This window comes from Myxocyprinus asiaticus, chromosome 27 (genome assembly GCF_019703515.2).
Source record: "Myxocyprinus asiaticus isolate MX2 ecotype Aquarium Trade chromosome 27, UBuf_Myxa_2, whole genome shotgun sequence".
Lineage (NCBI taxonomy): Eukaryota > Metazoa > Chordata > Actinopteri > Cypriniformes > Catostomidae > Myxocyprinus > Myxocyprinus asiaticus.
In genome coordinates, this window is record NC_059370.1 from 33,146,910 (window position 1) to 33,160,901 (window position 13,992).

General features: G+C 37.5%; 1 protein-coding gene across 7 annotated transcripts in view; it reads right to left on the minus strand.

The window, feature by feature from the left end:
- The window catches only part of LOC127417986 (arf-GAP with Rho-GAP domain, ANK repeat and PH domain-containing protein 3-like), a 52,566-nt gene that overhangs the window by 11,996 nt on the left and 26,578 nt on the right, over positions 1-13,992 (minus strand). For 6 of the 7 annotated variants that reach the window (XM_051658283.1, XM_051658287.1, XM_051658281.1 and 3 more), the window contains exons 10-19: positions 13,652-13,758; positions 12,181-12,380; positions 9,508-9,593; positions 9,175-9,357; positions 4,406-4,547; positions 2,954-3,058; positions 2,307-2,463; positions 2,096-2,198; positions 1,801-1,999; positions 1,607-1,670 (exon numbers count right to left, since the gene is read on the minus strand). In XM_051658283.1, coding sequence (XP_051514243.1) covers positions 1,607-1,670; positions 1,801-1,999; positions 2,096-2,198; positions 2,307-2,463; positions 2,954-3,058; positions 4,406-4,547; positions 9,175-9,357; positions 9,508-9,593; positions 12,181-12,380; positions 13,652-13,758 — 1,346 coding nt within the window. The remainder of the gene's footprint in view (positions 1-1,606; positions 1,671-1,800; positions 2,000-2,095; positions 2,199-2,306; positions 2,464-2,953; positions 3,059-4,405; positions 4,548-9,174; positions 9,358-9,507; positions 9,594-12,180; positions 12,381-13,651; positions 13,759-13,992) is intronic. The other variant, XM_051658286.1, reaches the window with a different exon arrangement.

A 13,992-nucleotide genomic window follows, 5' to 3' on the forward strand; every position in this document is an offset into this window, starting at 1 on the left:
GCTCGGTTTTGCTGCTGTTTCTCCATTAAAACTTGTCAGTAAACACCCACTGTTCTGACTGGCTCTCTGCCCTTGACTGACCTGCTCTCTGGGAGTTTCTCAATTCTAAGAACGCAGAGAAAGGACTTGCGTCCTTATGAAGACCATTCTTGCCAAGCTACCTTAGAAGAACAAACTCGGAAGGACAGGAGGATGTAGAACGCATCTATTGCAAGCTTTGTGATGTGCTGCAATCTTTCTGTTGTGCAATTAACAGTCACAGCACATTTGAATCCAGTGAGAGAACTACTGGCATTATCACACCAGTGACAGCATTAATATCATCACACCAGTGAGGTTTTGCAGTACTAGTGACACATTAAAAGAATAAAGTCTGTAAACACTCGTTTTCTCGATGTGTTTATTACTATATTAAAAATTATGCCAAAAAAAACAACAAATGTTGAACGAGTATGAGGACTGTCAGACTTTCGTGAGCTTACAGCGGAAAACTCTAGAGGAAAAAATCAAAATGATAAATGTCCTTCGTCTGCCACCGTAGTACCGAGTTCTTGCCCAGTAGTCACCATCCGATGCATCCTTCATATCAAGAACACATCCAGGTAATTTTCAGCAGCCATATCTCCCTGTATCACTAGACCGGTTGCCCACTGAAGCTAAGCAGAGTTGAGTCTGGTCAGTACCTGGATGGGAGACCTCCTAGGGAAAACTAAGGTTGCAGCAGGAAGAGGTGTTAGTGAGGCCAGCAGGGGGTGCTCACCATGCGGTCTGAGTGGGTACTAATGCCCCAGTATAGTGACGGGGACACTATACTGTAAAAGGCACCATCTTTTGGATGAGACATTAAACCGAGGTCCTGACTCTCTTGGTCATTAAGATTCCTCCATGGCCCTTAACGATCATGGCCTCCTAATAATCCCCATACATTAATTGGCTCTATCACTCCTCTCCACCAATAGCTGGTGTGTGGTTTATTGTTCTGGCACACTATGGCTGCCATTGCATCATTCAGGTGGATGCTGCACACTGGTGGTTGAGGAGACCCCCTCTTCACCATGTAAAGTGCTTTGAGTGTAGTGTCAGAAAATGTAACGTTCATTCATTCATAATTTCCTGCGTCCTCGGTACTTGTGCTCTTGAGGATTGGAATCGAACTTTGGCAGTGGATGATGATGTTGAATGAGTCCACAAGAACGTAAGAATGCACATTGAGAAACAGCCATCTCACTCTTTGCCATCTCACTTTTCAACGCTACTTGGCGGGGCTACGGAAGTGATAAGGTAAAGTAGGCATTGATGTGTTGTTGTGGAGGCAGTCAGATGCAAATGTCTACCACAGTGCGACATTACAAGTCGGAGGAAGCAGAGAACGAGTCATTTTGGCAGCTTGTTTTAAACAAATGCTCTTTTTACAGTGAGGAGGAAGTTTTGAGTTCTGAAACTTACAGTATGTTTTTACAGTACAATGAACTCCCACAAGTAAAAAGATCAATGAAAATGGAATTCCTCATTTCATGACCCCTTTAAGAATGTAAATAGGGTCATTTTTAATTTCATGTTGACTTTAATGTGGATAAATGTGTATTTAGAGAAACCAAAGACCCACCTTCCTTTCTCAACCAGAACTAGAATGTCCTTCTTCTCATGGTTCTCTGTTTCTGATGCAATGCCTTGATTTATAAACCAAGACAAAGATAGATAAGTACACCGGTACTTTATTAACCCAAATGGTAAATTTAGGAGCATTATTTGCTCTGAAATACCATATTAGCGACACAGTGATTGAGGTAACAGACTCACTGAGCTCCTGTAGGCGTTTGAGGTTTATAATGTCCTCAGCGGCTCCATCGTTTCCAGGGCAGATGAACAGGTTGGACTTTTGCAGAACAAAGAAGCCTTCTTTCCATTGCTGGGGATCGAGCATGGCCTTGTAGCGTAGCACGCCCACTCGCTCGAACTCTCGCGCCAGAAGGCAGTGACAGCTGAGAGGGGTGGTGGCCTGCCAGAGATCAAAAAACAAGGCAAGGTCTAATGCACTGGTGTGACAAGCTATTTCCTGTGTACAGAAAGCACAGCTTGACTGATTAATATTTACCTTCCCTATTGCTCTCGCCCAACTATGCAATGCTTCCGGAGTTTCCAAGCCGAAGAGAACCAGTTTATCAGATGTTAGGTACAGTTCAAAAGTGTATCGAAATCTGAAATGCACAACAAAAATGTATCAAGGAATGTTAGACCTTTATTATGTAGGATATTTTGATCATTTCTAGTACTATAAATGTGAAACACAGTAACTTGTCACACACTTGTCGATAAAGCCGCTGTTGTTGCAGGAGTCTGGCCTGCTAACTCCTAAACAGATGATGTCTTTCACATCGATCTTCGTACTGGGCTCTTGACATCTGTCAGACTCATAAAAGAGAATAGACTTCTCCACTGAACACCAGTATTTTTGAAAATCTGCTGAAAAAACAAAACGAAAATAAAAAGGTATTAAAAATAAAAAAACAAAATGCTAAAGCAAAGTGTATGTAACATTCTGAATATACTGTATATCCGAGCAGTATTTATTGTAACTACTAATGTTTCACTGGCTGATACGACTCGGTCTTGGACTTTCTACTGACACTTGTCATTGTATAGTATATGCAGCATCAGATATAGGCAAAAGTTTCCGATATCAATGCCATTGTACAATATTTGCCAATATTATTTTCCAATCAGAAAATGATTCCACAATGTCTGATAATAATGTTGTTATGGAGATAAATGAATAGACTTTGTGCACCTTTAAAGTAATATCTGCATAATATTTTACTACCACCATATTCTAAAATGCATGAAATAGTATGGTCCAGCTGTGTGGATACTGGCAAGTGTTTGTTTTTACTAAAGAAGTACATTCTGCTCCAAAACCACTGCCAAGGCTTGTGCTCGCCACATAGTCGCCTACCATCTCTGGTTCTGCGAGATAATGTCCCTTTGTTCAAGGTGCCTGACTTGTAGAGGTAGCCGGAGTACAGGATGGGCTGCATAATCTCATCATAAACACAGGAATCTGAATCAAAATAATTACAGCATGATACATGATGCATTTTATGTTTTTATTCTTAAAGGTGAAGTATGTTAAAATACTTCCCTATAGTAATTTCAGGTAGGCTTGTGTAGATGGATTTCCCCAAAAAGTGTAAACTCATGTCACCCTCATGTCACCCCAGATGTGTATGACTTTCTTTCTTCTGCAGAAGGCAAAGTCCAAGTATATCTCAGCACTGTAGGTCCATACAATGCAAGTGAATGGTGGCCAGAACTTTGAAGCTAAAACAAATAAAGGCAGCATAAAAGTAATCCATATGACTCCAGTGGTTAAATCCATGTCTTCAGAAGCGATATGATAGGTGTGAGTGCGAAACAGATTAATATTTAAGTCCTTTTTTTCCCCCATAAATCTCTATCTTTAACCAGCCCCAACCAGTAGGTGGTGATATGTATGAAGAATTTGAATTGGCAAAAACAAAAGAAGAAGAATGTGTAAGTGAAAGTAAAAGTGGAGATTTGTTGTAAAATGGGACTTAAATACTGATTGGTTTCTCACCCACACCTATTATATTGCTTCTGAAGGCATTTATTTAACCACTGGAGTCATATGGATAACTTTTATGCTGCCTTTACATGCTTTGTGGAGCTACAAAGTTCTGGTCACCATTTACTTGCATTGCATGGTCTACAGAGCTGAGATATTCTTAAAAAAAAATCTTTGTTTGTGTTCAGCAGAAGAAATAAAGTCATACACATCTGGGATGGCCTGAGGGTGAGTAAATGATAAGAGTGTTATAATTTTTGGGTGAACTAACCTTTAAATCATTACTGTGTTTTTTGGAGCGGTCCAACATGTCAGCTTCTGCCTCAATTAATGCAAAATTTGGGGCGGGACTACCTGTAATAAGCCTTTTAATAGCTATCATCAAATACTAGGGGCAAAATCAAAAGCCCTACCAAAGTATAGAGAATGAGAGGATATAGTAAAACACAAACAGATATCAGTATAATTTTCACAAAATACAAGATTTTAGGAGTTCTACTGGGATTTTTACAGAAATTTGCACAGTTCCTTCTCAGCAATTAAGCCTGGCTAGTCACCAACTGTGCTAACATTAGCTTTTTAGGTATTAGCTAAATGTTACTGGCTAGCTAGCTCAGAGAAGTGGTGAACAGAGTATTTGGGAAGCCTGTTTAGAAACATTTGTATTCTTTCTTTTTTTATATATAGCTTGGTGCCACTACTGGTGCAGAATTTACATACTTCAACTTTAAGAATATTATTATTACTATTGCTAGTGGTGATGCAGAAAGAATTCTGTAGGAGGTAAGTGTGTTTGTGATGTCAGCGGCATTGTGTTCATACCTGCTGACTGTGTGTATGAGTAATGTGGGGACTGACGCTTATTGTTTCCATTAGCATCAGAGAGTCGAGCGGTCTCTGCTTCCGCAAAAATCTGAGTGACTGTTTTCAGCAAGTTCTGCTCAGTCATGGCAGTGCACAACGCCTGCAGGACAACCACATACACACAAAAACACACACTTATACCAATGCACCACTAATAGCACATTCAGCCAAAGGACATTACATTTTCAGTCCTCCAAAATACATCTATTCAGTGCAGTGCTTTTATTAGCCTTCTTTAATTATTTACAGTTCACAGCACATCCATCGGCCTGTTCCGGGGGTGCACAGGTAGCCTAGATACACAAATGATAGCCTTGGTAAAGTCCTAAGAAAGAATAATGCACACTAATCTTGGCTTGACCGCTGGCATAATACTTAGATGGCTCTGGCTATATTAAGAAAGGATGTCCTTGTTGCCCCAGTAGAGACTGATCTAAAAGTTATCTTTTGAAGCAAAGGTATCACAGGCAGAAATGCCCAATGCAATAGTTTACAGTGGTTCTCTTTGAAGGAACTATTCTATGCATTTCAAAATATCGTGTTTGTTGCAGTGGTTTAAGAAGAAATACATTTATTGTGCAAAAGTGTTATGGTTATTTGGTATTGAAATCATCTGACCAAAATATTACCTCACTGCCATCTATGCAAAAAGTTATGCACATAGGTTTGTACAATGGTAACTAACAACTGTTAGCATGTTAACAGGGTTCCCACACTTTTGACCAATGAATTTCCTTAACCTTTCCAGTCATTCATGAATATTGGATAAAGATTTTTTTAATGATTTTAAAGATTATGCTCACAAAGTGCAATTACTGGCCAATGAAATGTTTTAGAGCTGCCGTAAGAATTGTCTCCACAAAAAAAGTTTAAAGGGTCTACATTCTACTTTCTTTTCTTTTCTTTTTTTTTAACTTTGAAATCCACTTATAATGTTAGTTAAGGTTTGATACACAAACAACGTGTAATTTTATTTTACATGTCCATTTTTCCACCTTCTCTCTGACTCTTAGAATGATCAGGCTGTTTTTGCAACTTTACCTTTAAGACTTATTTGATCTCTGTTATGATTAGCTAACCTCTTTTCTAACACCCCTTTCAAGGTTGCTGAAAAATGAATAGGTGTTGATTTGCAGACATGGGCGGTTATTTGTGCTTGGCTATGATGATTATTGAAAGACCTGTTTTTGGGTCAACGTGACACTAATTTTTTTGTCTAGATTGATTATTAGTCATACATACATTAAAAATGCAATTTACACAAAACAATTACTTGAATACACCTCTTCAATGATAAACATGTTTTCAAAGTTTAAAGTCATTTTGAAATTTGTTCTAGGTCTTAAAGTCAAAAATGTCATGTGGTGTAACCGTTCGGAGACATAATAAATAAATAAAAGTCTCATTAAAAGCTGGAATTCTTTGTTGGCATATAGTGCAGATAATATTTTATTATTATTTATAAAAATAAATAAATAAGCAGTGAAACAATTTTGTTGTAAAATGTATATAATATTGGAAAAACTTTTGTCCACCAAATCAAAGTCATGTGGTGTAACCAACATGTCACGATGGGAGAAAGGTGCCAAAAGTTGTTCCAGGCAACCCACTCTGCCTTAAGGCCTCGATATACTTCTGTAGAAGTTCTTCTTCGTTCTTCATTCAGGGGTAAAAAGAAGTTCTAAACAGCAGAGCAATGGTATACTGTTTCCGAACATTCAGACACCTGCCACACTGATTTAAATGTAAAAGTACATTTAAATATGAGGACGCTACATGTAAAACCTTAAAAATGTGTTAGTGAGCTGGTGCAAATGTACCTACATCTGTACGATCGTTCGCTTAGAGATATTTTCAAAGATCAAGTCATGTGATTTTTTTTTTTTTTTTTTTGTCTACTAAAGGAATCCATCCACCCATCCATCTTCTATAGCTGCTTGTCCTATGCAGGGTCACGGGTAGTACTGGAGCCTATCCCAGCTGTCTCGGGCCGAAAGAAGGGAAACACCCTGGACAGAGTCCATCACAGGGCAACATACTCAGATATACACATTCACACACTCACTCACACCTACAGGCAATTTAGGCTCTCCAACAGTAGTGTAACTTTCAAAGGATTTTACGTATACCCACCTAAAATGAGTGATGATACGTATGGCTGCCAGAACAGCGAGGAGGCTTTTGACCCATAACTTTTTATTATACTGAGGTGATGCCACAGCACCGTTAAGGGAATTGTGATTATTATTATTTTTAATAAGTGTACAGAGACTCTCTCTAAACCCGCATGGAGCAGCGGGAGGCAGGACCGCAACTGAAGGCATGGGCAACACAGATATTTCGACTCAGCTGAGCTACCAATCAGAACGTTCGTTTTAGACGAGGTTGGATATTTTCTAACCAATCATATTTTCCGTTTTAATAATAAGGGGCGGGAATTTCTAACGTCTACAGTGAAATGCTGATGCGCCTACAGTGCTGGAGTCACCATAATTTGCGCTGTATATTTACTTCGTTGCTAAAAGTTAAAATATTAATGCATTTAAATAAAAAACGTATACTATTAAACTTTGGGAAAATACTGAGTGTCATTTCACACATGCTTGTTTTTCTTGCATCTTGTTTTTCTTCGCAGATGACAAGTTGTCCTGTAATGCTATCAAATGTTATTTTTTTCTGTCTTTTACTGCTGTCAGTGGAATCTTTCATTCTTATGTATTGTACATCATAATATAAGATAACTTGTTAACATGACATTACTACACTCATAAGTCATTACCTTTATACAATGGTTAACAGTTTATTATGTATAAGGTAATGTGTGTATTAGTTTATTAATTAGAGTAAGTATAAAGTGTTACCCATTTTACTGTTAATTAAAAGAACAGTTAATCAAACTTATTAATTTAAATAGATATTTAATTTCAAGTTTTATTAGTAGTGTACCGTACACCATGCCAGTAAGAAAACATTTTACGTTCAAATGAGACTATGGTTACAACAGACCATAAACTGTTACTGTTATTTATTTATGTAATGAAAAATATAATTTCCTTACACCATTAATATGTGTAAATAAATAACTTTTTGAGACCGGGTGTGTTTTTGGTTTTTGGTTGGGGGGGTCCTCAATAAATTCACATGCCCACCTCTTCAGTCACTACTACACCACTGGTCTCCAATTAACTTAAACTGCATGTCTTTTTAAACTGTGGGGGAAACCTGAGCACCCAGAGGAAACCCACACAAACACAGGGAGAAAATGTAAACTCCACACAGAAAGGCCCAGTTAAGCCGGGAGTCAAACCCGGGACCTTCATGCTGTGGGCGACAGTGCTCAAATATTCTCAAATACTCTCAAGTGCCCATTTACTCATGTGCCATCTGCTGCAAAAGTCATTCACACATCTGTCTAAAGTAAGATATGCCTCTATCATCATTGTTTTATCTTTGTTGTGCACATTAACACTTTTATACACTCATCTTTGCAGTGGTATCAGTGTCATAATAAATTACAATAACAGAGTGTAACCGGCGCATATTATGGCCACGTGTAGCATGTTAACGCATTAGCGTCATGAATTCGTAAAACAAGATAAACTGAACATTTTCTACTGCATATACAGTATATTACTTTAAATAATCACAGAGTGGTTAAAACAGCTTCTATTACTGACCTTGTGTGAATTCTACTCAGAATGAGGCATAAAGTCATTGATAACACATTTAAAAAAAAAAAAGTTTAACATGTAGCGTTCTCATATTTCAATGTACTTCTAAATGCCTCCTACATCGGTGTGGTGGGTGTCTGAATGTTTGGAAACATTATACCGTTGCTCGGCTGTTTAGAACTTCTTTTTACCCCCGAACGAAGAACGAAGATGAACTTCTACGGAAGAACTGCATATCGAGGCCTTAAGAAGGTGTTTAGCAGCCGATAAGAATTTGTCCTAAAATTTCACCCCAGCGAGCTGTTACGACCACCGAAATGAATGCAAGAACACCTTCTTTTTGGCCAGATTTTGTTCTAAATGACATCACACCCATTCGTTCTTCGATTTAGTAGGAAGTATATTGAGGCCTTTACAGGCTTCATATAGTTAGGATTAGGGTGGGGGTGGGGTTAGGGCATCTGCTGCCTGCCAGGAACAAATCGTGGCCCCTTTTGTACAATGGGCCCAACGTGTAAGTAGCCTTAAAAAAAACATAACAGGAGGACCTCTTTAGACCCTCAACACTGTTTGTGAAGATTAAAACAGTGAGACAAAAAAACAACATCATTATTTTATCATATCACTAAATATCAATATTGTGACATTTTATGAAAGGCACATTTTTTTCAGGTCATTTGGTGTAACCTAAAAAAACATCTTGATAACCTTGACTCAAAATACCTGATATTTGTGAGAAAAAAAAATGTCATGTTTGAAAAAAGTTGTGTACACGCTCATGTATTCCAGGTGCAAGGAAAGTATTTTCCTTTCCTTTTAAATTAGATTTTTTAAAATATTTCAAATTTTTATCACCACAGACAACCTAATTTATCAATGACCCGTCTGCAGTTAAACTATTTTGTTTAAAACATTTTTTTTTTTTTTTATTGTTTATCCACAATGTTTTTCCACTTAAAGTGCTACATATTTACAATGTATAATTATGTTTTTTTGTGAAGAAACAATTCCATAGATTATATAATGTTTGTCTTGCATCCTATACTTTGCTTTTACCTTTAGTAGTTCTTCCTGGCTGCTAAAACTAGGATGAGGGTGACGGTATCTGCCTTCACGATATTTGTGGGTGATAAATTCTTTCCGCTGTTCCGGGGAGGCATCACAGTCCAGTTCCTCGGTCACAGGAAGCCTGGCTGCCCAGAATTCATTGGCACCATCATTGCCAAGCATTATAAAGAGCTATACCACATGAGGATAGGGGTTCAAGTTAGCCTCATTTGTAACAGACCTTGTGAAAAACGTGGTAAAAAATAAGTGGGGCAAAATATCAGGACCTTTTCGAACAAAGACCTGTGTCAAAAACCTTTTACAACTCATGACAACCCCTACCTGAACGATCTCGTTACTCCACACGCTGGTGTCTAGTTTCAGACTCTGCACTTTCGACACCATTGTGCCAAGACCTCGATGCTGGCCTGCAGGCAAACAGAACAAAAGAGGCACCACATCACTCTCCATGCACCATTCACTCTGTTTGTCCCACAATGACTTCCAGATTTCGTGCCTCTGAGCCACTGTTATCTATAGTTTGTACAGCACGGAGGACCTCTCATGAACTCTCAAATGAGCTTATGGGCTCTTAACACCATCTGTATCAATCCAACACACTGCACTGCCATTACACATGTTGGCTAATCACAATTTAGATAAACCATGACCAAAGCATATCAGACTAAGATTCCCTTAATGGGTTCGCCACTTTTGTGTGTGATATTTCAGTGCAAGAAACGGTATTCTCTTACCACACGCAATCCACTTTAGCCAGGTGCTAAATGCATTGAAATAGTGCAGTGTGGTGAGTATTTAAATGAAAACATTGTGAATCCCCATCTTTGGCAATGTATCTTTTTCACCCTCTTTTTCTGATGGGGCTTTTAGTATCTGGAGAGCACAAGGCTTAGTTATAATTGGTCAGTTATTTATTGTTAATAACTTTGCTTCATTTGACCAAATTTAAGTTACCTAACTCAAGCTTATTCCGATATTTTCAAGTCCGGAGATTCATTCGTAAATATTTCACTGATTTTCCCTCTACTCCACCCAACAGCATTCTTGAATACATCATAGATCAGCGTAAATGTATAAGGGGTGCCATTTCTAGAATTTACAGTTTAATAAATAAAAAGCAAGCCCCTTCTAATCGGCCATTAATGTCTCTTTGGGAGGATGACTTAAAGATGACACTGGACGGTGACACTTGGGACTCTATCTCAGAAAGAATACACCATTCCTCAGTTAATTCTAGGCACTGCCTTATTCAGTTTAAGATAGTAACATCGTATCCATTGGTCTAGAGCCCAAATCGGCAAAATAATATCCTCATCTTGACCCCCACCTGCCCACGATGTGCTGTAGAGCCAGCCTCTCTGTTTCATTCATTTTTATCTTGTCCTAAATTATTAAAGTTTTGGGGAAAACATTTTTGCTACGGTAATAGACCCCAACCCCCTGACAGCCTTAATTGGTGTTCTTCCAGAAAATATTAAATTAACATCTTTAGAAATTGACAATATAGCACTGTCCACACTGTGAGGCCAGATGACTTATACATATTAATTGGAAGCTACCATCTCCACCATCCTATCATCAATGGGTTTTGGATCTACGGTTTGCCTTCATACTTGAAAAGATTACATTTGGAATTAGAAAGAAATCAGATCTTTTTACTAAATCATGGAGCCCTTTTTTACAATATTTTAAGGAGACAGGTACTTGTTAAAATCTGTTCTTTACTTGTTTTATTTTTGTGTATCTATTTCTCCTTTCTTTCTTTTTTCTTCACACATTATATTATAATTTTACTGTAACTTAAGATTTTTTTGGTTTGTTTTTTTTTATATGTGACTTTTTATAGTGTATGTTAACATGTAAGGATGTCCATGCAGGGACCATATTATTTACACAATTTTCTTGTTATTTTCGTAATGTGAAGCTCTGTCTTGAGATGGTTTTTGTAATTGTGTTTTTCCAAAGTTGTGCCTTTTCCATTAAAAAAAGACTCTCTATTAAAGACATCTATCCTTTTCTATTCTGTTTCAGAACAAATTTTACTTTTGATATCTCTATTTTTTAAGGCCCTATGCGGTTAAAGGAATATTTCGGGGGTTCAATACAAGTAAAATAATTTTGAATTGCCCCTCCTTTTCTTTAAAAAAAGCAAAAATCTGGGTTACAGTGAGACACTTACAATGGATGTGAATGGGGCCAATTTTTGAATGTTAAAATACTCACTTTCTCAAGCAGGGTTTCTGCAGGTTCGAAGGAATGAAATGTAAGACTTTTTAGGACTTTTTGAGGCCTCTTTAATTTTTTTAAAATAAAATGAGGGACAAGTCTAAATTAATTTGATGGTAATCAACATTATGCCACAAATGCTGTTGATTGAGCTTAACTTGTATTGAGCCCAGAATATTCATTTAAATCCTAGAAATATGGGGCTCTCTGTATGTCTCTATTTGAAACATTTTTTAAATTTACCCATTTTCAGTGGTTGAAAACCAAATGAGGGTCACATAATATAAAGCTAGTTTTTCTTGTCCAGCAAAACAAAGGTCTGAAGTACAAATAATACTGAAACTAGAAACATACCTTAATTTATTCTTTCACATAATATAATAGATTTTAATACAAAATAATGGATTACTCTGTAAATACTAATCCATGGCATTTAATACTTTGCCTTCATCATCATTTATGTTTATTTTTCTTCAGAAAAAGTAATTTTAAAAAAATGTCGGGGAAGTTTCTAAAATTTGGTTGATTTGACATGCACTAACCCATTAGTGAATCAGGCACTAAAACAATGCAGACAGAGCATGTACTGTAAATAAACCATTTTATCAGAGGCAAAAAATAATTCTAAGTGAATTCCTACTCTGAAAGAGCTCAACAAAGCTCACAAGCCAAAGTCGGTACTTTATAAGTCAAGATGACATTGACAAATAAGCCATCAAGCTGATAAGATGTCCAGTCTTTACACTACCACATCAGTCACACACACACCTGCACAATTCTTGCAGATGACCACACAGAGATTGATGGATGCCCAGTCTGGATTGATGGCTTTGCAGTCCGCGCAGACCTTGTTGGACCTGTTGGACCAGATCTTCTCTGCCACCTCGTAATCAGATAGTGTTTCCGCTATAGATTCCTGCAGGGCCTCCATCCAGTCCCTCTTCTCTCGCTCCGACTCTGCAGTAAAGCTGCAAGCATGCACACAATGTTCTTAATGCTCGGACTCTGTAAATCCTATTAATTGTCCCGAAGGTTGGCATGGTTACTTTGTGGGAACAGCCCACTTGATGATTTCCCTACTTTTCTTGCCGTTGAAGTTTGATAAAGTGTTAGTTCACCCAAAAATGAAGATTCTGTCATTATTTACTCACCCTGATGTTGTTCCAAACCCATATGACTTTCTAGCTTCTGGGGAACACAAAAGGAAATATTTAGCACAATGTCCAAGCTGCTCTTTTCATACAATTGAAATGGAAGGGGACAAGGAACAGCTGTGGTCACCATTCATTTTCACTGTATGGAAAACAGCAGCTCAGACATTCTGCTAGATAACTCCTTTTGTGTTTCACAGAAGAGAGAATGTATTATGGTTTTAGGGTATGACATGAGGGTGAGTAAAGATGACAAAATCTTTATATTTGGGGTGAATTTTACCATTAAATTCAACTGATGACACTTGATTGATTTCAAGACCACATATGGCACTAGTTTATTGAAGCCTTTACAAGAGAATAATGCAATATTTTAGAATCAGGAAAGATATTAGGAAATGACTTAAAAGAGGATGGACATAAGCAAGTTACTTAAAGGGATAGTTCACCCAAAAATGAAAATGAAAATTCTTTCTTCATCTGAACACAAACAAAGATTTTTAGAAATATATTTCAGCTCTATAGGTCCATACAATGCAAGTGAATGGTGATAAGACCTTCATAGCTTCATATGACTCCAGTGTTTAAATCCATGTCGTCAGAAGCGATTTAATATGTGTGGGTGAGAAACAGAACAATATTGAAGTGCTTTTTTTACTCTAAATCTCCACTTTAACTTTCACGATCAGAAGTGAAAGTAAAACTAAACAGGCACCACCTGTGACTTTCAGATGTAAAAGTGAAAGTGGAGATTTAGAGAAAACAAGGAGTTAAATTTTGATCCATTTCTCACCCACACCAATTATATCTCTTCTGAAGACATGAATTTAACCACTGGAGTCTTATGGATTATTTGGTGTTTCCTTCCTGTGATTTTTGGAGCTACAAAGGTCAGATCACCATTCACTTGCATTGTATGGACCTACAGAGCTGAGATATTCTTCTAAAAATCTTTGTCCGTGTTCTGCTGAAGAAAAAAGTCATACACATCTGGGATGGCATGAGGGTGAGTAAATTATGAGAGAATTGAAATTTTTGGGTGAACTATCCCTTTAACAAAGAAGCGTAGCATGACTTTAACGATTTACCTGAAGGTTTTATAAGGTGTAATGAGATCAAAGCTCCTGCCCTTTCCATCACGTATTGTAGCGCCTCTGGCCTCAATTAGAGTAATTCCAATCCCATTCTTAAAGCACTGCAAAACACAAGACACAAAGGCTTATCTTTGATGTTAAAATGAATCATTAAAATCCCATTAAATTATTATAGGGCTATTTACTGTATAAGTGTATTGTAACATGCTACAGGAAGTCCAGAATATGTTTTGCAACACCCCTTAAACAAAATTACTCAGGAAAGAAGTCACACTACACAAGAAAGAGACAAATAGACCAGAACTGTTTTGCTGTATCAGTAGTGCTAAATCAAA